This window comes from Anomaloglossus baeobatrachus, chromosome 8 (assembly GCF_048569485.1).
Source record: "Anomaloglossus baeobatrachus isolate aAnoBae1 chromosome 8, aAnoBae1.hap1, whole genome shotgun sequence".
Taxonomy (NCBI): Eukaryota; Metazoa; Chordata; class Amphibia; order Anura; family Aromobatidae; genus Anomaloglossus; species Anomaloglossus baeobatrachus.
In genome coordinates, this window is record NC_134360.1 from 236,397,844 (window position 1) to 236,424,576 (window position 26,733).

The following is a 26,733-nucleotide window of genomic DNA, read 5'->3' on the forward strand; positions in this document are numbered from 1 at the left end:
TAGGGAGTGGGGCCCGGACAGCTTCAAGCTGACGGGCCACTCAGACACTACTAAAATTATGTGCACGGAGGAAGGCTCCAGATCATCAGGCAGTGCTGCAGAGAACGGAACCCGGACGAGCTCCCCCAAAAAGGCAGCGGCACCCAGAAACTTGGTTTACCATGTTGTCAGTGTCTGCTTGCCTTCTGAGTGAGTACCTGATCAGCCCCTGCTACCAGCGAGCCTGCGCTTCCCTGCATCCCACCATCCAGAATCCTGGGGACTTCCCCTAGCCTAACATCATCTGACTGCCCCACTCCTTCACCCTGGGTACTCCCAATGGCAGCAGCGGTACTCCCTATTACCGCACACCACGGGTGGCATCACAAACTATCTAATTCCCCTGTAAATAATCCCCCATTCCTTTTTAGAGTGACCCTGAGCCCCCGGGTCTGCAGACCGTCGAGCCACGAGTAGCGAAACCTGCATCCGAGCGGTTCGACCACTGCTGGGGCGGTACACAAGCAGAGGAGAAGAGGGAGAAAGTGTTCTCTCCTTCTCTGCAGCTGTGATCCGATCGCATGATCACAGCAGAGCCTGAGCCGAGGGCCATTAACATATTGCATTTGATGCTGTCACATCGGATGCCATACACTAGTGGAACTAAGGCCAAAGAGCAATTATTTCCACAGACACCTCCAAAATCTTGTAGAAATCCTTTTCAAAAAGGTAGAGACGGTGTTTAGCTGCAAAGGGAACAATTCCATATGTATGTCTATAGATTTAGAATGTGGTGTCATAAAAGCTCCTGTGGGTGTAATGAGCATACCGTATGTAAGTGCTTGTTTCTATACGGTGTATGTCAACTTATATGCCAATATTAGTAAATATGACCCATTGTATGCAGTTCACATAGATTTCCATAGTATGGCCGCAGCGGGTTCTGTTTTATTATGAAAACCTTGACACCAGCTTAATCATTAACAGTGTAACATGTAGGTCTATGTGCCTTGACACCGAATTACAACAGTGCGCTGTCAGCTGGTGCTCAGCGAAGACGTGCAGACCGAAACCGCCATCGATAGCAACATGCTCAGCCACACGTTCTGCAGCCCTGTCCAGTCCCGGTAAGAGGGGGCGCCGAGAAAGAACAAAGGGTTCTGGAATATAAAGACGTGCATTGTTATTGTTATTATTATTATTTATTTTTTATTCATTTTATGTTTCCATTACCTGTTAGTATCCATATAAATATTGGGTTTTTTTCCCTGTACTGTATGTACAGTCTTTTGATTTATTTTTCCATTCGCTAGACTGATAGATTGCCATAAAGGACATGCATATCATTTTTGATTGATGTTCTTCAATTATAGCAGATCCCTTGTACAACCTTTAATATTGTGATCTTCATAAAATAATATCTTAAGCAACAGCTCAGCGGAAATATTATTGGGATATTAAAATAATCTTATTAGATTCCCACTGACAACACCTCCATGTCCCCAGACACAACTCATATATCATTGACGTTGTAACACTGTAGCACATGACAGCATTGTATGTTGTAACATTGTATCTGTATTGTTATTACTCTGCATGCTATTGTATTAGTTGTGCATCATTTCCCGTTATCACAACAATCTGCAGAAATTGCTCAGGACGCGTCGCCAGCAATCAATTACAGGTGATAATAACATGTAGGCCAGGAGTCACAGATGTGCCTAATATCCTGTAGACACGGTGCAAAAGAAACAGCTCTCAGCCTCTGAAAGTCTGCACCAGAAACATCAGGATCCATGTAGATTTAAATAATTACAAGTACATTCATTTCTCAACAAAGTTTATATATATAAAAAGCTAATCCTGATCCTTAGTTGCAACCTGTATTATACTCCAGAGCTGAACTCACTATTTTGCTGCTGGAGTCCCTGTGTGTATACATGACATTATTTATCTTGTACTGATCCTGAGTTATATCCTGTATTATACTCCAGAGCTGCACTCACTATTCTGCTGGTGCAGTCACTGTGTACATACATTACATTACTTATCCTGTACTGATCCGGAATTACACTCTTGTTTTATACTCCAGAGCTGCACTCATTATTCTGCTGGTGCAGTCACTGTCCTCATACATTACATTACTGATACTATACTAATCCTGAGTTACATCCTGCATTATACTCCAGAGCTGCACTCACTATTCTGCTAATGCAGTCACTGTGTACATATATTACTGATCCTGAGTTACATCCTGTATTATACTCCAGAGCTGCACTCACTATTTTGCTAGTTGTTACTGAAAACAGCAAATCATTTGATCAGACAAATAGCTAACTGGTAAGTTGACCTATAAATTAAAGGGGACATCTAATTTTACAGGGACTGTACAGTGTTTGGTGTAAAGATACTACTTCCCAGAATGCCTAGTGCAAGCTCTCTTCGGACACTGAACAAAAAAGGAATATTTGGAAATGTAATCCCCAAAGCCAGTAAATCTGTGAGTACAGCTCTGGGGTATAATACAGGATGTAACTCAGGATCATTACAGGATAAGTAATGTAATGTATGTACACAGCCTGCACCAGCAGAATAGAGAGTGAAGCTCTGGAGTATAATACAGGAGGTAACTCTGGATCAGTACAGTATAAGTAATATAATGTATGTACACAGTGACTGTACCAGCAGAATAATGAGTGCAGCTCTGGAGTATAATACAGGATATAACTTAGGATCAGTACAGGATCAGTAATGTAATGTATGTACACAGTGACTGCACCAGCAGAACAGTGAGTGCAGCTCTGGAGTATAATACAGGATGTAACTCAGGATCAGTAGAGGATAAGTAATGTGATGTATGTACATGTATGTACACAGTGACTGCACCAGCAGAATAGTGAGTGCAGCTCTGGAGTATAATACAGGATGTAACTCAGGATCAGTACAGGATCAGTAATATAATGTATGTACACAGTGACTGCACCAGCAGAATAATGAGTGCAGCTCTGGAGTATAATACAGGATCAGTGCAGGATAAGTAATGTAATGTATGTACACAGTGACTGCACCAGCAGAATAGTGAGTGCAGCTCTGGAGTATAATACAAGATGTAAGTCAGGATCAGTACAGGATCAGTAATGTAATGTATGTACACAGTGACTGCACCAGCAGAATAGTGAGCGCAGCTCTGGAGTATAATACAGGATGTAACTCAGGAGCAGTACAGGATCAGTAATATAATGTATGTACACAGTGACTGCACCAGCAGAATAGTGAGTGCAGCATTTGGCCTGGGACAACTCATAAAGTCCCATGGCTTCCAATACCACCTATATGCCGACGACACCCAGATCTACCTCTCTGGCCCAGATGCCACATCTCTGCTGTCCAAAATCCCGAAATGTCTATCTGCTATATCCTCCTTCTTCTCCTCTCGCTTCCTAAAGCTCAATGTGGCCAAAACTGAACTAATCATCTTTCCTCCGTCTCACCTACACTCTCCACCTGATCTATCTATTACAATAAATAACACCACGCTCTCGCCAGTACCCAAAGTTCGCTGCCTCGGAGTGACCTTTGACTCTGCCTTATCCTTCATACCACACATCCAGTCCCTCACCACCTCCTGCCGTCTTCAACTCAAAAATATTTCCAGAATCCGCCCTTTCCTCAACTTGCAATCTACTAAAATGCTAGTGCATGCCCTCATAATCTCCCGCCTCGACTACTGTAACATCCTCCTCTGTGGCCTCCCTGCCAACACGCTCGCCCCTCTCCAGTCCATCCTTAACTCTGCTGCCCGACTTATCCACCTCTCTCCTCAATACCACCCCGCTTCTCCCCTCTGCATGTCCCTCCACTGGCTTCCAATCTTCCACCGTATCCAATTCAAACTTCTAACACTGACCTACAAAGCTGTGCATAATCTTTCCCCTCCGTACATCTCCGAACTACTCTCCCACTACACTCCAACACGTCACCTCCGGTCCTCCCAAGATCTCCTCCTCTCCTCCTCTCTCATTCGCTCCTCACGCAACCGACTCCAAGACTTCTCCCGAGCATCCCCAGTCTCCTGGAACTCGCTGCCTCAACACGTCAGACTATCCCCTACCCTTGCAAACTTCAAACGGAACCTGAAAACGCACCTGTTCAGAAATGCCTACAATCTACAATGAACTCGCTGCCGCCCGACCACCGTGCGGAGCTGCCGCCCGACCACCGTGCGGAGCCGCCGCCTGACCTACACCCCACCTATTGTCTCCTCCCCATAATCCTATAGAATGTAAGCCCGCAAGGGTAGGGCCCTCTTCCCTCTGTACTAGTCTGTCTACTGTAACTTGTATACGTATTTTGTATGTAACCCCCTTCTCATGTACAGCACCATGGAATTAATGGTGCTCTATAAATAAATAATAATAATAATAATAATAATGTAAGTCAGGATCAGTACAGGATCAGTAATGTAATGTATGTACACAGTGACTGCACCAGCAGAATAGTGAGCGCAGCTCTGGAGTATAATACAGGATGTAACTCAGGAGCAGTACAGGATCAGTAATATAATGTATGTACACAGTGACTGCACCAGCAGAATAGTGAGTGCAGTTGTGGAGTATAATGTATTGTATTCACAAAATGGATGTTAATCCTACACTTTATGGTCTGGAAATCTTTGGGGTCACAAGAGCATATAAAAAAATGGTCCCATTCTCATCCAGAAGAGTGAGACAGTTTCTTTCTCACTTGTCATGTGTGTACTGTCTGTATACAATCCGTTTTTTTTTACTTAGCAGCTATTATTCTTTTACAGAACCATTTACAGTTTTCCATTTTACAGAATTATATTGTATCGGTAAAAGTTGGATACCGCACTGATCGCCTGTATGGCATCCGATTTTTTTTCCCTTATAATGTACCAATTTCAGAGGCAAATGGCAGTATGCTGCGATATTGTCTCATGTCCAATACATCTGAGAAAAAAATGCAGCTCTACACTGCCTCATTGAATAATATTGGTCAGAGTGCAGTCCTTTTTTTAATTGATTGCACTTGCTTGATTTGTACACATGTGTGAGCGAACCCTCAGATAAAATTTGATTTGATATTATACTTTTATTTTCGCTTTTGGTCTTTGTGTCTTTAATATGACGGTACACTCACTCTATGAACTAGGAGGCACTGGATGAGCACTGCAGATAGGACAGTCTACCTGCCATAGGGATGAAGCAGCTATCCTGACATTGTGCACGTTGGCTGAAGCTACATGAGGGCAGCCGTGTTTGTAAACTTCGCCGTGCGCATTTCTCTCTTTAGGTCACTAGGTTTTCTTGCTTTATCTCGGATTTTTCTTCTATCTGTGTGCACACAGCCCTTTGAACTGCAGCAGCACTCCCATCTCATAAAGAGCAGCCACGATTTCCATTGACTAGTGACAGCGTCCATAGTGCAAGCCCTAGAGGAGTGTGACGTGGATGCAAATACAGGATAACAGCTAAACGTGTAGACACGGCACGTGCACTTTATATGACTGGATGGTTGACACATGGAGAAATGTATATAGTAATAAATACATAAAGCATCACATGAACGGAAAAAAAAAATCACTTATTTAGTGTCACTATTCATCTTTTACTATCGGAGGTGTAACCATATCAGTTCAAAACTGTGTGTCGTTCCCAGGACATTTACGTTTATTTGTTTGTCACACAACAGTTTTTTTCCATCAGGCACAATCTGGAAAAAAACGGATAAAACGGATCCGACGCCAGATCCGTTTTATCCCCATTCATTTGTATTAGCGGTTAGCGCCGGATTGTGCCTGATGGCCTTGCGTTGCATCCAGCTTTTGCCGGATCCATCGTAATTGGCTAATGCGGAGGCAGGATGGAACGTCTCTTGTAACGTTTTTTGTCTCTGACAAAAAAAAACGCATCGCGCTGGATCTGGCGCGATACGGCGTGATTTACGATTGAAGCCTGTGGACGCCGGATCCGGTGTAATGCGGCAAAAAACAGATGTGGCCGCCGGATCCGTTTTTTTTTACGGAACAGGTATAACGGATCCTTAAAAAAAAAAGGATCCGGCGCATCTGCCCCGGACCCGTTGCGTCAGGCACACGCTGGATTGTGCCTGATGCCAAAAAACTGATGTGTGAAAGTAGCCTTAGAAGGCTTGGGGGTCCCAGGGTTCCAGATCCTGAAAACTGGCCTCTACAGAAGCATATTTTGAATGGAGCAGAGGTGCACACATACTTCACCTCTGCTCCATTCATTCTCTGTGGGACTGCTGTCGGAGAAAGGCGAATACAACGCTCTGCTATTTTCGGCAATCACAAACAATATAAATACCCCAGAGGTCGGGCCCACATAACCTCTGCTCCAATCAAGATGAGGGTGTGTGGTTTTTGGGATCCAAAGCCTCATTCTCTTTATCGCTGGTGTCCAAGTGGTCAGGAAGTTATTCCCTTGCCTTTTGGGAAAGCTCATTTGCAATCTATATGTAAAAACCTATTTGCAAATCGGCCTAAATATTTATTCATTTTAGGCTGAGGCTAAACGAGCACTACTACGAGTGCATCGCATGACACTCAGTTCCCGCTCTGCTGGAGTGTAAGCCGAGTGCCATGTCACTGTGATGCGATCCTTTGATCACAGCACAGCTGCGGCGGAGGGGAAGGTGGGCACTGCGGAGGAGAGGGAGGGAGTAATCTCCCTATCTCCTCCATTATCAACTGATGTGTATATCGCACTTTACTCTGTGTAATGTGAGTGCTGTGCAATGTTTCTCTCGCACCCATAAACTTGTATGGGTGCAAGTGAAAATGGATCGCATTCCCCCCATAGCATGCTGAGATTGTTTTCTCGGTCCGATTAGGGCTGAGAAAAAAGTCGCTCATTGGAGCTGCCCCATAGCATAGGGTAACATTGGTCCGAGTGGAATGCAATTTTTTATCCCATTCCACTCGCTCCGTTTTACTCTCCATGTGTCCTTAGCCTTACCGTATATCTATGGTGCAATCTGCAACAGATTTTTTCCCTCTTGTGTGGATGTAGCCTTAAGGGGGCTTTACACGGTAGCGATATCGCTAGCGAGCGTACACGCCCCCATCGTTAGTGCGACACAGGCAAATCACTGCCCGTCGCGCACAAAATCGCGCTCCCCCGTCACACGGCTTACCTGCCCTGCGACGTCGCTATTGGCGGCATTCCGCCTCCTTTCTAAGGGGGCGGTTCGTGCGGCGTCACAGCGACGTCACACGGCAGCCGTCCAATAGAAGCGAAGGGGCGGAGATGAGCGGGACGTAAACATCCCGCCCACCTCCTTCCTTCCGCTTTGCCGGTGGAGGCAAGTAAGGAGATGTTCCTCGCTCCTGCGGTGTCACACACAGCGATGTGTGCTGCCGCAAGAACGAGGAACAACATCGCTAATGAGAGGTGAACGATTTTTTGTTTTAGGACGACCTCTCCACGGCAAACGATTTTTGCCACTTTTGCGATCGTTTTAGGTCGCACATAAGTGTCACACGCTGGGTTAACGTTAATGACGCCGGATGTGCGTCACTAACGACGTGACCCCAACGATAAAACATTAACGATATCGTAGCGTGTAAAGCCCCCTTTAATCTTTTTGTCTTCCATCTACTAATTTAAGATAATTATTACTATTCTTACATTATTATATTTAATCTGCTTTTACTTTATTTTTATGGTTATTTATTAAATGTTCTTATTTTTTTTGTTATGCTTTCAGATGTTGTACAATGGACAAACCAGAAATGACCTCCCAAAGAATGGACGGTGGAATATTCACCTCGACCCGTTACAAAGTGAGCGTTTATTTGTATAAAGATGATTTATAGTATATGTGTAATATATGTATATTAAATGGGTTGTCCAGGATCCCAGGAGTTATGTTTAGGATAGACCCGATTGGTGCGGTACCAATACCCGATGCCCCTACTGATCAGCTGTTTGCAGGTCACAAGTATACAGCATGGAGCCGTGCACCGTGTGGTGGTCACTTTTGGTACTGCAGCTGAGCTTCCATATGTAGCAGAAGATCCAATTTGGAAACAGCATGTCTTTCTACTTTTTTCATTAAATGAAGCTGCGATGTTAGTTTTTATTATCAAATAATTGTAAAGTTGTTCATTGCAATCATTCAGATGACTTAAAGGGGTTGTCCCCTACTTTTACATTGATGGCTTATCCTTAGGATGGGTCATCAATGTCTGATTAGCCGGGGTCCGACACCCCACACTCCAACCGATCAGCTGTTCTCAGCCAGAAATGACATAGTTACATAGGTTGAAAAAAGACTTAGGTCCATCTAGTAAGGCTAGGGCCCCACTTTGCGTTCTCCTACTTGCAGTTCTAAACGCACGTTTTGGGCTTAATTGATTTGACCAACGTTGCCTTTTTCAGAAAATTAGAGCTGAAAACGCATGCGTATTTACCGCGTTTTAGATGCGTTTTCAGCGCTTTTTACCTGCTTTTCCACCTGCGTTTTGATAGATGCGTTTTGAACATCAAGACACTGCTAAATAAAGTTTAAATAGTCAAAGTCAATGAAAAAATTTGAAAAAAAGAAACAAATCTATATTTTTGTGAAAAATAATGAAAATAGATTAATTTAATGAAATTATAGCGGTAATATGATATTAAATGGAAAAATAGCAATAATTTATTAAAATTCTTATTTTTACTTGTCGGACTATGTGTGTGTGTAAAGGGACATATGAAATAGTTGTTTTGAATTCCAAAACGCATGTTTTCTGCACTGGAAAAGCAGGAAAAACGCAGGAATTTGCTGGAATCTTGGTTTTTGCCATTTCTCATAGACTTCAATGTTAGCAAAACACACCCAAAATGGCAAAAACAACTGACATGCTGCTTCTTTGAACGCATGGTTTTTGCCACAAAATATGCAAATTAAGCGCTGCGTTTAGAAACGCAAAGTGCGGTCTGAAAATCACCATTTTCCATTGACTTTGCTGGAAAATCAAAACGCATGCCTTTTGGCATGAAAAAGGTGCTTCTCAAAATGGACCTAAAAAGCACCTGAAATGCAGGTGGAAACGCAAAGTGCGGTCTTACCCTAAGGCTAGGAACGCACTTTGCGTTCACCTACTTGCAGTTTAGAACGCATGTTTTTGGCTTAATTGATTTGACCAAAGTTGCCTTTTTCTGAAATTTAGCGCAGAAAACGCATGCGTTTTGGCCGCGTATTTGATGCGTTTTCTGCGCTTTTTACATGTATTTTCATCTGCGTTTTGACAGATGCATTTTGAACATCAAGACACTGCTAAATAAAGTTTAAACAGTCAAAAAGAATGAAAAAAGAGAAAAAAAAAAGGAAAAAATCTATATTAATGGGAAAAATAATGAAAATAGATATAATGCATAAAATTATAGCGTTAATATACATTTTATCGGAAATATAGCAATAAATGCATGTTTTTCATAAATTTAATTGTCGGATTTTGTGTGTGTATAAAGGGACATATGAAATCATTATTTTGATGTCCAAAAAGCATGTTTTCTGCACATAAAAAGCAGGTAAAACGCAGGAATTTGAAGGAATCTTGGTTTTTGCCATTTCTCATTGACTACAATGTTAGCAAAATGCACCCAAAATGGCAAAAACAACTACATGCTGCTTCTTTGAACGCATGTTTTTTGCCACAAAATATGCAAATTAAACGCAGCATTTAGAAACGCAAAGTGGGGTTGGAAAATCCAATTCTTCCATAGACTTTGCTGGAAAATCAAAACGCATGCCTTATGGCAAGAAGAGGTGCTTCCCAAAATGGACCTAAAAAGCACCTAAAACGCAGGTGAATACGCAAAGTGCGTTCCTAGCCTAAATGCTCAGTTCTGGAGCTGCCCCGTCTTTTGATAGCGGCCGCAGCCGGGTACTGCACATCCGCCTCCTATTGATTTGAATGGAAGGCGGATGTGCAGTAACCGGCCGCGGCCACTATCAAAAGACGGGGCATCTCCGATATTAAACATTTCCGGCCCCCTGCTGCTGCCAGCGGCTTTGGGAACAGTTGATCGGTGGGAGTGTCGGGTGTCAAGCCACGGGTGATCAGGATAGGTCATCAATGTAAAAAAAGTGGATAGCCCCTTTAATAAATAAAAACTGGAATCTGATTGGTTACTATATTCCACGGTTTAATTTTTCTCTTGTACCAGTTTGGCAAAAATTACATTGTCATTATATATCAAATAAAACTGTAAATTTTCCAGGAGACGCATAAAAGCCGCCAGACTCGCTTCCACAATGACCTGAGCTGCCCGGTGTGTCTGCAGACAGCGACATCCCCGGTGGAGACCAACTGCGGCCATTTATTCTGCGGTGAGTCACAGTCGCTTGAAAGAATCCAACCTCTTTATTTGCATCGTCGCTTGTCATTAAATTGGGTTGAGAGACAATAAATGTTATATGTTGCAATTATCGGATCAGAGAATGGGGGATTAGTGTCAGACCTGAAGCCCGGCCTTCATTATGGGAGAATCAATAAAATACTCTCACCTTTATTAAAGCCATCATTTACTTTTACAGAAATGCGGTCGTTACTACTTGGCCATCATAGCTGTGCCCGAGGGGCACCCTAATAGTGAATTAGGAGGGGAAATGTGGCCATCATGTCCTCCATATTCTTCCCTATAACTCTCTGGCTTCCGTCCCCTGTGCGGTGTTTGGGAGACATCTGGGTGGACACCGGAGCACGCAACGCTTCCTAGAATATTAACAAAGACTTGCAGAAATGAGGCAATTGGGTCAATCAGTCACAGCAAACCGAACATTGCATCATAGTGACAATAAATGGCAATATTTTAAACTGTTGTTTTAATGGAGCACATAAAACTCGTGGCAGAATATCAAAGCCAGTGTCGTGCGTTCCATATAATACGGTTAATGAAAGGCTTTTAATTGCTCGCGGGAGTCGCGGCTCATCTCACAACCAGCTCTTAGCTTCTCTTATAAAAATGTGACATGAAGAACACAATACATCCCTGACAGGTCACTAAGCCATAAACACAACCCGGGATGGAGCATGCACCAAAATCAAAGGGGTCAAGAGACCACTGGATATATGTTGGGGAGTGGAGCTAAACTAGAGACCTGCTCTTCACTTTCTCAGCACAGCCACACATGGCACAGCATACTGGGGTAATGCTGGTGCAGTGTAAGGATGGGGTCAATGGAACGTGTAACTGTCACGTAGGTAAACATGACCCACTATCGGTGCTGCCCTTGAATTAGAACTTGGAAAGCTTATTTTATTGCAACATCAAAGTTAATAAAGTCAGCACTGACCAAGTTCTGTGGAGACCAGTAAAGGGATGTGAAGCTATAACCTTTTACAGATAAAGTAATATGTAATTTATATAAAAAGTTGTATCACTTTGTCATATGTAATATCACTTAATTTTTTATCAATCTTGATTTACATACTGCATTATACATTATTTATGCTGTATGATCCTGAGTTAACGCCTGTATTATACTCCAGAGCTGCGCTCACAATTCTGCTGGTGCAGTCACTGTGTACCTACATTACATTACTTATCCTGTACTGATCCTGAGTTACAACCTGTATTATACTCCAGAGCTGCTCTCACTATTCTGCTGGTGCAGTCTCTGTGTACATACATTACATTACTTATCCTGTACTGATCCTAAGTTACATACTGTATTATACTCCAGAGCTGCACTCACTATTCTGCTGGTGCAGTCTCTGTGTACATACATTACATTACTTATCCTGTACTGATCCTGAGTTACATCCTGTATTATACTCCAGAGCTGCACTCACTATTCTGCTGGTGCAGTCACTGTGTACATACATTACATTACTTATCCTGTACTGATCCTGAGTTACAACCTGTATTATACTCCAGAGCTGCACTCACAATTCTGCTGGTGCAGTCACTGTGTACATACATTACATTACTGATCCTGTACTGATCCTGAGTGACATCCTGTATTATACTCCAGAGCTGCACTCACTATTCTGCTGGTGCAGTCACTGTGTACATACATTACTTATCCTGTACTGATCCCGAGTTACAACCTGTATTATACTCCAGAGCTGCACTCACAATTCTTCTGGTGCAGTCACTGTGTACATACATTACATTACTGATCCTGTACTGATCCTGAGTGACATCCTGTATTATACTCCAGAGCTGCACTCACTATTCTGCTGGTGCAGTCACTGTCTACATACATTACATTACGTATCCTGTACTGATCCTGAGTTACCTCCTGTATTATACTCCAGAGCTGCACTCACTACTCTGCTGGTGCAGTCACTATCTACATACATTACATTACTTATCCTGTATTGATCCTTAATTACATCCTGTATTATACTTTAGAGCTGCACTCACTATTCTGCTCGTGCAGTCACTGTATACATACATTACATTACGTATCCTGTACTTATCCTGAGTTACATCCTGTATTATACTCCAGAGCTGCACTCACTATTCTGCTGGTGCAGTCTCTGTGTACATACATTACATTACTTATCCTGTACTGATCCTGAGTTACATCCTGTATTATACTCCAGAGCTGCACTCACTATTCTGCTGGTGGAGTCACTGTGTACATACATTACATTACTTATCCTGTACTTATGCTGAGTTACATCCTGTATTATACTCCAGAGCTGCACTCACTATTCTGCTGGTGGAGTCACTGGGTACATACATTACATTACTTATCCTGCACTGATCCTGACTTACTTCCTGTATTATACTCCAGAGCTGCACTCACTATTCTGCTGGTGCAGTCACTGGGTACATACATTACATTACTTATCCTGCACTGATCCTGAGTTACCTCCTGTATTATACTCCAGAGCTGCACTCGCTATTCTGCTGGTGCAGTCACTGTGTACTGATCCCGATTTATATGCTGTATTATACTCCAGAGCTGCACTCACTATTCTGCTGGTGGAGTCACTGTCCATCTTTTTTCCCCCCACACACTGCAGCATATTATAATCTGCAAGGAGCTGACATCAGATAATGTCACACAGCTCCACTTCCAACCCCTGCCATCATTTACTAGCAGCAGGACTAGGTCACTGTGTCCTGTACCAAAAGATGATCAAGAGCCCAGAGCCGTAGGCGTATCAATCACGGTGCAGGTAATGGCACTGCCGTGTAATGATGAGGCAGTGAGCTTCATCTCCGCTGCACCCGTCCTGCGATCCAGCGATAAATGGGTTAACGACTTATCTTGTCAGTTTAGTTATGCATTGCATCACCTGAAGCCCCTGCTGCTGGTGGAGCTGTGCCCAGTGATTCCTGACCTAAAAAAAAAAAGAAGATTGAGGCTTAAAAAGTTTTCATTCACATTTCATTCTCTGGCTATTTATAAACCTTGAGCTTTGTTTTGGCAAAGCTGCAGCAAATCGTGCAGGGCTGGTGAGGAGTGATAGGAGCGCCCCCTGCTGTTCAGTTCAGACAGAGATTCTACGGAAAATATATACTAATAATAATAATAATAATATAATATTCATTCACTTATATAGCGCTGTTAATATATCGGTTAGGAATAATTTACACTTTATAAGGATTATTCAGACGTCAGTTTTTCTCATACGAGTGATAGCAGTATTTTTCACTTTGGGTAGTTCACAGGATTGATATATTTTCCTCAGACCGAGTGGTCCGCACAAACAGCAAAGACTTGTCCGATATTGATCCGAATGTCAGATCAAACTCACCAATCTCCATGAAATAATTGGATAACACTGATTCCATCCATGTGCTGTCCGTTTTTCATGGACTGTTCAATAGCAGAAGCATGAAGCGCCACTCCAGCGTTTGTTTTTTATTTTTCAGAGCTGGAGTGGTGCTTTAAATCTAAGCCCCCTGGCCCCTGTCATATACTCACCTTCAAGTGGCTTCACGTTTTACAAACGTTGCTTCGAACCCGTGGCGCCATCTTGTGCTCGTAAATTCTGAAGTCAGAAGTTACATCACAAGGTCTCAATGCAAGTCTATGAGAGCCAGAAGGAAGACAGAACAAGACGAAAACAGGGCCAGAAAGAGACCAGAACGAGGTCAGAATGAGGCTCTCATTGACTTGTATTAAGTTGGGACCTCCAGTGCGCTCCATAAAACACTGGAGATGCTGGCAGGTCACAAATCGCTGGAGACCGACAGGAGCATGGTGCACCACTCTTCTTGAAGGGTGGTTTTCAGGTCATTGAGGTTCTGGGGTACAGAGTTACGGTGTCAACACAGTGACACAGCTGATCCCATAGTTTTTCTATGGGATTCAGGTCTGGAGAAAGAACAGCCCCTCTATTTGAGGTCCCCTAGTCTCCAGGAGCCGCTCCCTAATGATGCGACCTCGATGATCTGGAGCATTGTCCTTCATGAAGATGACATTAGGCCGGTGTTGTACATGCAGAGGCACAATGACTGGATTAATGATGATATTCCAGTAGTAGGGTCTATTACTGTACCATTCACACAGTGTAGGGTCATTCTCTACTGACTAGACACCAGCCCACCCTGTAACACCACCTCCACCACAGGGCGTCTGGTGACAGCAGTGGCTGATGCATAGCGCTCTCCTTGACATCTACAACATTGTTGTCGGCCATAATTTCTGCTCAGCGTGAATCAACTTTCATCAATGAACAGCACTGAGACCTAGTGGTACTTCATCCATGACGACTGTGCCTGGTGGTACGGTCACATATCTTGCAGGTGGTCTATCACGCAGATGTAAATGATTTTGAAAGGTTCGACGTGACACTTCGGGGCCTCTCACCTTCCTTAAATGTGCCTATAGTTGTGTGGCATTCATCATCCAGTTCTGTAGGGCTTTGTTCACAATGAAGCAGTCATCAGTGTGAGATGTGGCCAGAGGACGTCCACTTCTCTGCCTTTCTGTGACTCTTCCAGTCTCTCTGTGTCTCTGTACAACCTGCTGGTGACACTCTGTGATGCTCTGAGCTCAGTGGTCACTTCCATCTGAGAACCTCCTGTTTGAAGCCTCACAATGGCGCGGTGCTGCTGATCAATCATTAGGTGTCGTCTTGGTCTCATGATGTCAAAATGTGAACAGCAGATGAGGAGGACGGTTTAATTCCAATTCTAACTGAACCTCGAATTTTATTGGGCGATTCATGGATGATCAAACACATAGTGTGAATGTTTCCATTACGCTCCTTGTTAGAGAACAGCAAGTTGTGAAAAAAGTCCTGAAATATTAAACAGTTGGACATGAGCATCCGAAAGTTTAGAGAAGTCACATTAAAGGGAACCTGTCACCAGATTTGTCCCCTATAAGCTGCGGCCACCACCAGTCAGCCCTTATATACAGCTACTGTATATAAGTACCGGTAACTAGGACGATCTTTATAACATAAAAACAGTTTTTATTATACTCACCTGTGGGGCAGTTGGGTCAGATGAGCATCGCAGATCTTGGTCCGGCGCCTCCTCTCTTCCTTCCACCGCCGTCCTCATTCCCAGCTCCATGTGGATGACGCGTTCTATGTCATCCACACAGATGACTCCTATCACGGGGTGTGACACGGTAACTCGGAATGGGGGCGCCTAGATTGGCCCTCAGGTTAGGGACCCTATGGCTGTCCCCTGCTCCAGAGGTACTTCCGATGGTGAAGAGGTCTGGACCGCCAGCATAGCCCTAACTCCTGAACCGCCCTGGTTTAATACCCCCGAGGAGGGTCGAGATACAGGAGTGATGAATCCCATAAAAATAGTCAGATGGGAAAACCAAAACTCAAACTCACTGCAAGCACACACAGGGGTAAAGACAATACGTGCTCAGGGAGAAATAAAGTACAGGGAGGAAATAAATAAACAGCGAGGATATTTCTACCGCACACCAAATAGCATTCAGCAGTTCACCAATAGCGACCAGTATCGCTAAAGCTATAATCGGCACTGAGAAACAGGTTCCACCATGTTTTAACACTAGAAGTCCCAGAGAGGGGTCATTTAACATTTCTACCATTGGAACCCTATGGAGCTCGAAATTTCTGGGACTTCTAGCGTTAAAGAGCGGATGTGGTTGTGATAGGCCTTCAGCAACCTGTGACCCTAGCAGCAATTCACAGACTAGCAGGAGTTAACTCCTGCTAGACCGATCACCAGCGAGCACAAAATAGGTCTACGACCGGCTCTGACTGGGCAACTCAAAATCACGAGGTGGTGTGGCAGTGTGAACAGGGTCCGAAGTCGCGATAACACCTGGTGAGTGTAGAGCAGAGCACCACTTGACACCTCTATTGCGCACGTCTTTCTTCCCTGCTGAGATCAGAGCAAGGTACTGTAATGCGCAGGCGCAGGGAAAGGTCAAAGAACGCCCGCGCATGCGCACTACAATGCTTCAATCTGCCTTTAGCAGGTCAGAGAGAAGCACGTGTGCGCAGGAGAGAAATGGGATGCGCGGGATGTGCGGATGACGTAGGACGTGTCATCCACACGGAGCTGAGAAGAACTAAAAAGAACTAGAAAATAACGTAAAATAAAGCAAAGTTTATATTACAAAGTTGTGTTTTCTGTTTAATCAATCTTTATAGGGTTCAGATCTGTAATCATTGCGGCCTGTGGCCGGGTATGTGTGACATCTGTCAGAGGCGTCAACTGTGACCTTAGGATGTGATGAGCAATGAAAGAAAATAGTGATTGCATTTGCAGTTGTATATATACTAGTGGCACAGTGTGGGTACTGGAGGAAGCCGCTAGAGTCAGAAAATGGGGTTTTATTTGCCTGCTGTATGCCGGAGCCAGCTGGACGGCCATCCTCAGGAAATGCCCGGGGTCTGGCGCACCGCCGCCTCATTACAACAAACAATGCCATGTTGCCGATGACAGGGACGGGCGCGCGGCCAAGTGAATAAGTCATTGTATACCTTAAAAAACTGTCACAAATCGCGAGCAGGAAACGACTGAAGCGATTTCTTCTAATTCCTGCTCAGCTGCCCTTTCATTTTCACATTGATCCTTAAACATTAGTCCAGGAAACTGACAGGAAACCCGGCCACAAATATGTATTCATGTGTTCAGCGTAATTAGCCACCGGGACGAGTCTCCTTAATAAATGCAGACACCTGCGCAGCGGGGGAGGGGGTGCAAATACTGCACAAGCCTCTATATTCACATACTGTCCAGAGCAATTCTTAAAGGGATAGTCCAGTTTGGAAAATAAGATGCATGATTAAACTGATATGAGTCACCACTTATAATTTTCATGATCCAAATGCCATATAAACCGTCTGCATAGAAGAAGAGTATGTGACATCTCATCCGTGCTGATATGAATGGTACAGTCACATGTTCACTAAGGATGATCGAATACCTCAAATATTCGGCTTCGCAAATATTTTCCGAATAGGATACCGCTATTCGACTATTCACAAATATTCGATGTGCAATGTAAGTCTATGAGAAACCCGAATAACAACTATTCGGAACTATTCGGGCTTCCCATAGACTTACATTACACATAGAATATTCGCATAGCGGCGACCTATTCGGAAAATATTCGCGAAGCCGAATATTTGAGGTATTCGATCATCCTTAATGTTCACCTCTCCAGCAATGGCCCTGAATCATCAGTATCGGCGTTTTGCATGACGTCATGTCTATGGTTTCCAGTCTGTCGCAGGGGCGGACATATCATTGGTGCAGTTGCGCAGCGGCCTAAGAGGTTGGGGGTCGCATTACTACCTCCAAAGTAGGTGGCATTGTTCTTTTTGATGAGCTTTTAGGCTAAGAACGCACTTTGTGTTTTTACCTGCGTTTCCGCAGCGTTTTGAGCTGCAGCGTTTTCATGCCAAAAGGCATGCGTTTTGGTTTTCCATGGTAGTCAATGGAAAATGATGATTTCCAGACCGCACTTTGCGTTTCTAAACGCAGTGCTTAATTTGCATATTTTGTGGCAAAAAACATGCGTTCAAAGAAGCAGCATGTCAGTTGTTTTTGCCAGTTTGGGTGCGTTTTGCTAACATTGAAGTCTATGAGAAATGGCAAAAACCAAGAATCTTAAAAATTCCTGCGTTTTACCTGCTTTTTAGGTGCAGAAAACATGCGTTTTGCACTTCAAAATAATTATTTCATATGTCCCTTTACGCACACACATAGTCCGACAATTAAAATTAAGAAATGTATTACTTTATTGCTATTTTTCCATTAAATATCATATTACCGCAATAATTTAATGAAATAAATATTATTTAATGAATTTTCCTAAAAATATAGATTTGTTTCTTTTTTTCCCATTGTTTCATTGAGTTTGACTGTTTAAACTTTATTAAGCAGTGTCTTTATGTTCAAAACGCATCTATCAGAACGCAGGTGAAAACGCAGGTAAAAAGTGCTGAAAACGCATCAAATACGCAGTAAATACGCATGCGTTTTCAGCGCTAAATTTCTGAAAAAGGCAACTTTGGCTAAATCAATTAAGGCAAAAACGTGCGTTCTAAACTGCAAGTAGGACGACGCAAAGTGCGTTCATAGTCTTAGGCTGCAAAGGGCCCATATATTGTCCATGCTCAGGGCCCTTTTCTGTCTGTGTCCATCAGTGAGTTTGTGGCACTGCACTTTTTGGTACTGTAACAAAGCTCAGTTTTAAGTAATATTTTAGCCATTTACGCTATTTAATTCTAATCTAGGTAGCACCACAGTAGACATCCAGGTCCATGAATGATTAATAGGTGATGATACTCATATTCTCTTTCTTGTATCCATTAGGTCCCTGTCTGATTGAATACTGGAAGCATGACCCCTGGTTAGGAGCCATCAGCTGTCCCCTCTGCAGACAAAAGGTATCACTTTCTATACTCCACCTGTTTAATAAATATTCAGTAAAATTCCTAATTTAATACATTATCCAATCATCCTGAAAATATTGTGCAATATGGAGCAGGGCTGTAGTTTCTTCACTGGGTGCACCATAGACTAAAATTAAAGAGGTCGTCAGATAAAGAACATTTAATTAGTTGTCTGGCTTTCCAAGTACTCATGGGCGGAATGGAGGTGACACTAAGCTAAGACACCCACCGATCACAATATCCAAGGGGTCCAATGTTCCCAGTGTGAATAAAACATATGCAACTATCACTCCATTCACTTTTTTAAAGTAGTAACGTGCATGTGCCACGAGCAGTCCTATAGACAGGGAAGGGGTTGTACTATTGCTCCATTCACACAGGAGGCTTTAGGACCTTTTTTTTTTTAGATTAGGTGGGAGTCACACCCAGTTATTATACATTTATTATTGTTTATTTTAAGGTACAATTGACTCCAGATGCAATACATGGTTGACATATAAAATGCATATATAAAATAGAATGGCAAAAACAACCTGGTACAGCGGGGGGAGATGCCCCTTGCCCCCACAGGCTTACAATCTACTGGGTGATGGGAAGGAGATAGAGTATAGAAGGTCGAGGGACCTGTGAATCGGTGACATATGTTGTTCATGGGACAACCCCTTTAACCGAAGTTGCTTCTTGGGCCGTACTAAGTTCCTGTTCTAACAAGACGCCTGCATTCTCCACAGGTGCACGTGCTCTACGATGATTGTTGTGAAGTTCAGCAACACGATAAGACGAGTCGAGCCATCAAACAAGACATCAGACGATATAACAATCGCTTCTCTGGGAAACCTCGACCTGTAAGTATATGACTCCATTAATACTGTATACTGTGAATGGTGGTTCCTGTAATATCTCCTGTATATAGAGGTGTTATCAGTCAATGTAGAGGAGGAGGTGAGCTGTGACATCATCTATTGTGAATGATGGATCCTGTGTAATCTACTGTATATAGAGGTGTTATCAGTAATTGTACAAGAGGAAGGGAAGGAGGTGTGCTGTGATATCACCTATTGGGAATGGTAGGTCCTGTGTTATCTACTGTATATAGAGGTGTTATCAGTAATTGTACAAGAGGAGGAGGAGGTGTTCTGTGATATCACCTATTGTGAATGGTGGTTCCGGTGATATCTCCTGTATATAGAGGTGTTATCAGTCAATGTAGAGGAGGAGGTGAGCTGTGACATCATCTATTGTGAATGATGGATCCTGTGTAATCTACTGTATATAGAGGTGTTATCAGTAATTGTACAAGAGGAAGGGAAGGAGGTGTGCTGTGATATCACCTATTGGGAATGGTAGGTCCTGTGTTATCTACTGTATATAGAGGTGTTATCAGTAATTGTACAAGAGGAGGAGGAGGTGTTCTGTGATATCACCTATTGTGAATGGTGGTTCCGGTGATATCTCCTGTATATAGAGGTGTTATCAGTCATTGTAAAGGAGGAAGAAAAGGTGAGCTGTGACAGCACATATTGCAAATGGTGGATCCGGTGATATCTTCTGTATATATAGAGGTGTTATCAGTCATTATGCAGGAGGAGAAGATGAGCTGTGACATCACCTATTATGAATGGTGGATACTGTGTTAACTACTGTGTATAGAGGTGTTATCAGTCATTGTACGGGAGGAGAAGGTGAGCTGTAACATCCCCTATTGTGAATGGTGGATGCTGTGTTATCAGTCATTGTAAAGGAGGAGGTGAGCTGTAACTTGAAATATTCTGAATGGTGGATCCTGTGTTATCTACTGTATATAGAGCTGTTGTCAGTCATTGTACAGGAGGAGGGGGGTGAGCTGTGACATCACCTATTGTGATTGGAGGATACTGTGTTAACTACTGTGTATAGAGGTGTTATCAGTCATTGTACAGGAGGGGGGAGGTGAGCTGTGACATCACCATTTGTGAATGGTGGATCCTGTGTTATCTTTATAGAGGTGTCATTGTGGTGATAATGAGATGACTACTGAGGACTGAGCCCTGCAGAACTGGAGTATTATAAGGATCATTGTGAAAACTACAAAACTTCACGATTTTATGACAAATAAAACTAAAAAATAAAATTGTTAAAAAATGTTTTTCTTCAAAAATGGTTCCTTCATCTTTCATTTTATTTCCTGCAGGTCACCGACTACCTGTTTGACCTTCCATCTCTTATACACCTGGCGCTTAGGAGGGTCTTCACTATGGGTGGACTTGTGTGGATCTTCTGTCTCAGGATAGTAGTCTGCTCATTCGGGGCCATCATGTGTTTGTCTTCACCGTTCGACGTCATCTCCGATCCTCTCTGTGGGGTCCTCAGCACCATCGATGACCTCGTCGTCATCTTTCTACTCCTCATCTGCATGCTCAACATCTCACAGCAGTTCAGGTCAGAAGGAATGGCCATGGTCCATACAGCCGCACAGAGCGTCTTGTCCGAGTCTTGACCGCTGCATAGACTTAGATATGATTGGACTCTACACAGATGTTACAGAACCTTCCATGTCAAATGCTACAACAAAGCGGTCCCTGCATAACTCTGGCCTATAAGTGTTGGATATGAGCTGATCTCACCCTCTGCACCCAATCATTGCGGGATTTCAGGCCATTATTACATGCAGATTTAACGTGACACTTATACCAAAGTCTATTTACCAAAGACCATCTCATTGATGGATTGGGATTTAACAAATTTATCAATTTTTACTATAATAGGAAAAAAATCAGCGGAGGAGATTAAGGGAAGAGGAGCTGGGATGGACATTTTTTGGGTATTTCCCTTGTTTAGTTTTCTTTTAATAGGACGACTCATGATTTCTATCAATGCTGAGAACCTCGACATTTGTAGATGTGACTGTATCAGCCGGCCCTTTTATTTGGCTGCTATAGTTTATAAGATGCCCCTTTAAATGACTTTTTCAGACGTATCGATTCATCTGAGAGGTTGTAACATTAGAAGAATGGGGATAGTGTAAATATTTTGTATTTTTGAATGTATCATGTTACAGAATGTATATTTGTAACAGTATTTATTGTCCATTAGTTACATATTATGTATCAATTCATTTTTTTGCAATAAAACCTTGCACATTTTGATGTTGGCATATGTTGTTGATAAACATCGGGATCTCTTATAACTGTGTGCATGCAGCTCCTGCACTGACCTATGTATCTCTATGGCTACAGACTGCAAATTAACCTTTTGTAGTCTGAATCAGAAAGCCTAGAAGAGAGAATAAGTTTGCATGCCCACTATCAGGGTTCACAGCGTTTTGGACGCAGCATGTTTCAGCTGCGTCCAAAACACTGCGATGTACAGTACAAGCACAGTGGATGGTGTGGAGACACAGGGGTCAGTGGGTGCTCTCTGTGGAGACACGGGGGTCAGTGGGTGCTCTCGTCCACTGATCTGGCCGCCTTTAGAAAGACAGAATGGCCCAGGGGTCATCCCAACTGAACGCCCGAACTCCTTAACCGTGGGCGGAACACTACTCAGACAACACAGGGTGAGGGAATTCTAATATTAAGACTTTAATAGATCCCCAAACAATTAACGGCATATGTCACATAACCAGCAAAACCACAGAATGTAACCGGCAACAGTCTCTCACCCTTCTGCTGGCTCACCAGGGATTAGCATGTCCGTGCCTCAGAGCTTCAAGGGCTACTTACTCCAGACCAGCAGCACCCCGCTTTCGGCGGGCACCCACCGAGAATGGAATAAAGCTAGATTGAGGAAGCTGGCTGAGGACCGCAAATCCTGTAGTCAGGTGCCTGGATCGTCCCAAGCTAGATTCCTTCCTTAGGTAGTCTTTGATATCTCAGTCGAATCCTTGCATTCGATGCTGAAGTCCATGTAGTATTATAATTCCAGGTTCGGTAATGGCTTGCCAATTGGATCTGCAGATCCTAGATTGGTAGCATGTAGCAAGAGTCTACCCGGGCAATGGACAGTCCTCCTTCTTATACCCCTGAGCTCTCCATTCAGCCCATTGGGGTCTTCGCGATTGGTGGATGAGACTGGGCTCTTACTGGCTAGATTTCAAGCCGTATACAAAATATCCCTAGTAGTAATGGTCTCTGGCAGAGATGAGGGAGAGACAGCTAAGTTACATCGCATCTAGCAATGCACATAGTAATACAATGGGAAGTTTGCACAATTGATTTGTCTGGGTGTCTGACCTTCACTGGCCAAGGCAATTACATGAGTCAACAAGAACTTTAACACTAGACTCCTAAAGCTGGGTTTACACACTGCAACATCGCAAAGGACATCGCTGTAACGTCACCGGTTTTGTGACGTAACAGCGACCTCCCTAAGTCTCTGCTAAGTCGCTGGTGAGCTGTCAAACAGGCAAACCTGGCCAACAACTCAACAGCGATCCGGACCTGCAGAGCGACCTAGCTGGTTGTTGGGGACGTTGATAAGCAGCCTTTTGAAAGGGAAGTTGCTAACAAAGTCGCTGCAAAGTCTTCACACACTGAAACTTCATGCTGCACAGCGGGAAACAAAAGGACCTAGGAATGGTCCTGAACGATTTGTAACGATTACAACTTCACAGCAGGGGCCGGGTCGCTGATAGGTTTCACACACTGCAACATCGCAAACAACATCGCTATTGCGTCACAAAACCGGTGACGTTACAGCGATGTCGTTTGAGATGTTGCAGTGTGTAAACCCAGCTTAAGAGTCTTGTAGAAACAATGAGGGTCTTATCTCCCGTTTATAACAAACTATCATCATGTCTGGCTGAATTTTAAGAAACTTAACCCATGCTAGGCACTGACAGAGTCCATGTCATCACAGATGGGAGGTCTTAAAAATCCCATGCCCACTATGCGTGTATGGCCCGCAGCGAAAACTGAACTACGGTGCGGTCACTTTCACCTCCTGAACTGATCTGTCTGCTTTTTCCGCCTCCAGGCCTGTGAACTCTTTGGTGGGCGGGGCCAACCGCCTGGCTCCGCCCCACCTGGTGTGGACATCAGACACTGGAGGGAGGCAACAAGGGTTTTGTGTCTGACTAATGTAACTGTCCGGGGGTGGGGGGGTGTGTGTGTTTTGTCTGTGGCTACCTGGCTAGTCCAGGGTGCCACATATGACATAGACGTGTCATGCACACAGGCTTCAGAAAGAGGACGAAGATGGCCGAAAGAGGTGGCGCCGGCACCAGAGACGCCCATATATCCAACCGCGCGACCGTTAGGTGAGTATTATAAAGTGTTTTTTATGTTGTCACAGCGGTCTGGGCTCTTATATACAGCATGCTAGAATGCTGTATATAAGAGCCCGGTGGTGGTGGCCGCAGCTTATACGCCAAAAAACTGGTGACAGGTTCCCTTGAAGCACGCAGAAAAAAATTGTGTTTTGGAAGCGGCTTATTTACTGCCAAGAAAGCAGGTTTTGCTGTAGAAAATAAATCAGCAAAAAAAGCAACTAGGGTATAGCCACAGTAATGAAAAACGTAGGTGTTGGCAGGAAAAAGTCTGCAAATGTTATGACCATTATTCATACTATTTTTATGCATCCTTAGTAGCATTTTTGGGTAAATTTTCCTTGCCCCTTTTTTAGCCACTCATTTGGGTGAAAAAGGCTACAATAATACTTAAAAAAAATCGCATGCTGCATATTTGAAAAACGCATTGATTGTTTAAAAGTGCAAGGAAAAAAATCCAGCATGTGGATGACGTTTTGGAAATTACATTAATAATGATGGGACTGTAAAACGCTTTATTTTTTTTATTTTTTACACAAAATTATTACAAAAACGTTGCAAAATACTCAATGTGTGAATAAGCCCTTAGTTCTCAGAGTTGGTGCTTGTCCCAGAGGGGGATCTTTGTGGTTGTCGCATGTATTCCACAGTTTCTTAGCCCACAGTTGCACTTTTCATCCTCTTTACCCCTGGACCTCCTCATGGGACTCTGCTCAAAGGCTGGAAATCCTGTCCACATTCTAATTGAGTACAAAAGGAAAGAGACACCTGCTGGTTGTTGACCGCCGCCGATGACACCCACATATATCAGAGGGCAGCAAGAGTGCACGGACCGGGAGAACTTCCAGCTCCTTTCCTCTTCCTTTCTGATACATGAATAAAGATTTCATACCAGCTGCTACTTATCAGCCAGTGGGGAAGGCAGAAATGATGGTAACGGGAACATAGGAAGTATGGGGTCTATTCTAGTGCAAAGTCGAGGCAGAGGGCTGAGACCGAATGTCATCCACAAGGCATGTAACACTTTTAGACTCACCCGTCAGTAATATCCAACTGATTTTTAAGGGGATCTATCCAGGGCCGGCTCCAGGTTTTTGTGGGCCCCGGGCGGAAGAGTCCCAGTGGGCCCCATCCACACACAGACACCGATACGAACATATACATATTTAAAGACAAACTCACAAAAATACATATAAACAGACAAATATATACAGTCATATACACTTACAGACACACACACACACACACAAGTCTGCTGCATACAGACAGACACACACACACACAACTCTGCTACATACAGACAAACACATACAACTCTGCTACATACAAACACATACAACTCTGCTACATACAGACAAACACATACAACTCTGCTACATACAGACAAACACATACAACTCTGCTACATACAGACAAACACATACAACTCTGCTACATACAGACAAACACATACAACTCTGCTACATACAGACAAACACATACAACTCTGCTACATACAGACAAACACATACAACTCTGCTACATACAGACAAACACACAACTCTGCTACATACAGACAAACACATACAACTCTGCTACATACAGACAAACACATACAACTCTGCTACATACAGACAAACACATACAACTCTGCTACATACAGACAAACACATACAACTCTGCTACATACAGACAAACACATACAACTCTGCTACATACAGACAAACACATACAACTCTGCTACATTCAGACAAATGCACACAACTCTGCTACATTCAGACAAACACAACTCTGCTACTGTGAGGCAAATCCCGGGATATGAAGATGAATTATGACTCCAGTCATAGTCCCTCATCACTCCCTGGCAGTGCCCCCTCCCTTCTTGTTCTCAGTGTTCCACTTACACCTCCATGGCCATGTCCTGTGATATGGAGATGAGGTGGTGTGGGAACAATGGACACAGGATGACTCCCTGCCGTCCCCCTGTAACAAGAGTTGTATCTCATTAGCAAGGCTATGGAAATAGCCAGACAGAACGACTCCAGTAAAAAATGGTTCATATCTCGCAAGCCATATTTCCGATAAATATGGCAACCATAAAAATGGTGTCTCCGCATGTGGACGATGCCGGCACACCCTTTTTATGGGAGCAGGACATTGGGAAATGCCCCAGGCGTGATATCAGCCAATGGGGAACTGGCAGACAGGTCATGAGTCCCCTCGTTCTGTAGCTAAATTCATAACTGTCACAATGAGAGCATTGGCGTCCGCCTACGACGCTCCCAGGCAAAGTTATGGCCAATATCCCCTTTGCTGGATAATTCTGATCCATGCAGGGGGAGTGGCAGTGCTTCCCTGTGAGGTCACTAAGGTAGGAGGGGACCTGGATCTGCCCAGGCTGATAACCCTACTTCGGCCATTTTCCAGCGTTCTTTCGCTGGGGGCACGTGTAGGAAACATCTGTGGGAGTTCCTGGAAACCTGGTCTACAGCGCCCCCCTGTGGCCAGACGCACAAGGTAACTGATTGAATTGCATACCTGTTTGAAAACCATGCTTTATCTGTAACTGTACTCTGACATATGTATATTCTGTAGATTCCCTATTGTATATATTGTAGTTTCTAGTGTGCTTTAGGCTGATTAAATTATATAATTAATCTTGGGCTGTTCTGTTATCTCGATCTTGAATCCC

General features: G+C 43.6%; 2 protein-coding genes across 2 annotated transcripts in view; one reads left to right on the plus strand and one right to left on the minus strand.

Annotated features, from left to right (window-relative positions):
- Nucleotides 1-827: 827 nt before the first annotated feature.
- The window catches only part of FGGY (FGGY carbohydrate kinase domain containing), a 298,106-nt gene continuing 272,200 nt past the window's right edge, over nucleotides 828-26,733 (minus strand). The window contains exons 16-17 of the mRNA XM_075320405.1: nucleotides 13,265-13,309; nucleotides 828-1,139 (exon numbers count right to left, since the gene is read on the minus strand). Coding sequence (XP_075176520.1) covers nucleotides 1,073-1,139; nucleotides 13,265-13,309 — 112 coding nt within the window. The 3' untranslated portion in view covers nucleotides 828-1,072. The remainder of the gene's footprint in view (nucleotides 1,140-13,264; nucleotides 13,310-26,733) is intronic.
- Nucleotides 1,069-21,879, plus strand: LOC142248938 (E3 ubiquitin-protein ligase RNF170-like). Its single transcript, XM_075320409.1, has 6 exons — nucleotides 1,069-1,106; nucleotides 7,729-7,804; nucleotides 10,230-10,338; nucleotides 18,738-18,811; nucleotides 19,549-19,662; nucleotides 20,988-21,879. Exons 1-6 carry the CDS (start codon nucleotides 1,069-1,071, stop codon nucleotides 21,291-21,293), a joined length of 717 nt encoding a protein of 238 aa, XP_075176524.1. The 3' UTR covers nucleotides 21,294-21,879.

Bases quoted from the DNA above. Each gene is read 5' to 3' on its own strand.
- LOC142248938 (XM_075320409.1), top strand. From the start codon at position 1,069: ATGCTCAGCCACACGTTCTGCAGCCCTGTCCAGTCCCG. The intron at 10,339-18,737 runs GTGAGTCACAGT...TGTATCCATTAG, and splicing joins CTGCGGCCATTTATTCTGCG to GTCCCTGTCTGATTGAATAC. The intron at 19,663-20,987 runs GTAAGTATATGA...TATTTCCTGCAG, and splicing joins TCTCTGGGAAACCTCGACCT to GTCACCGACTACCTGTTTGA.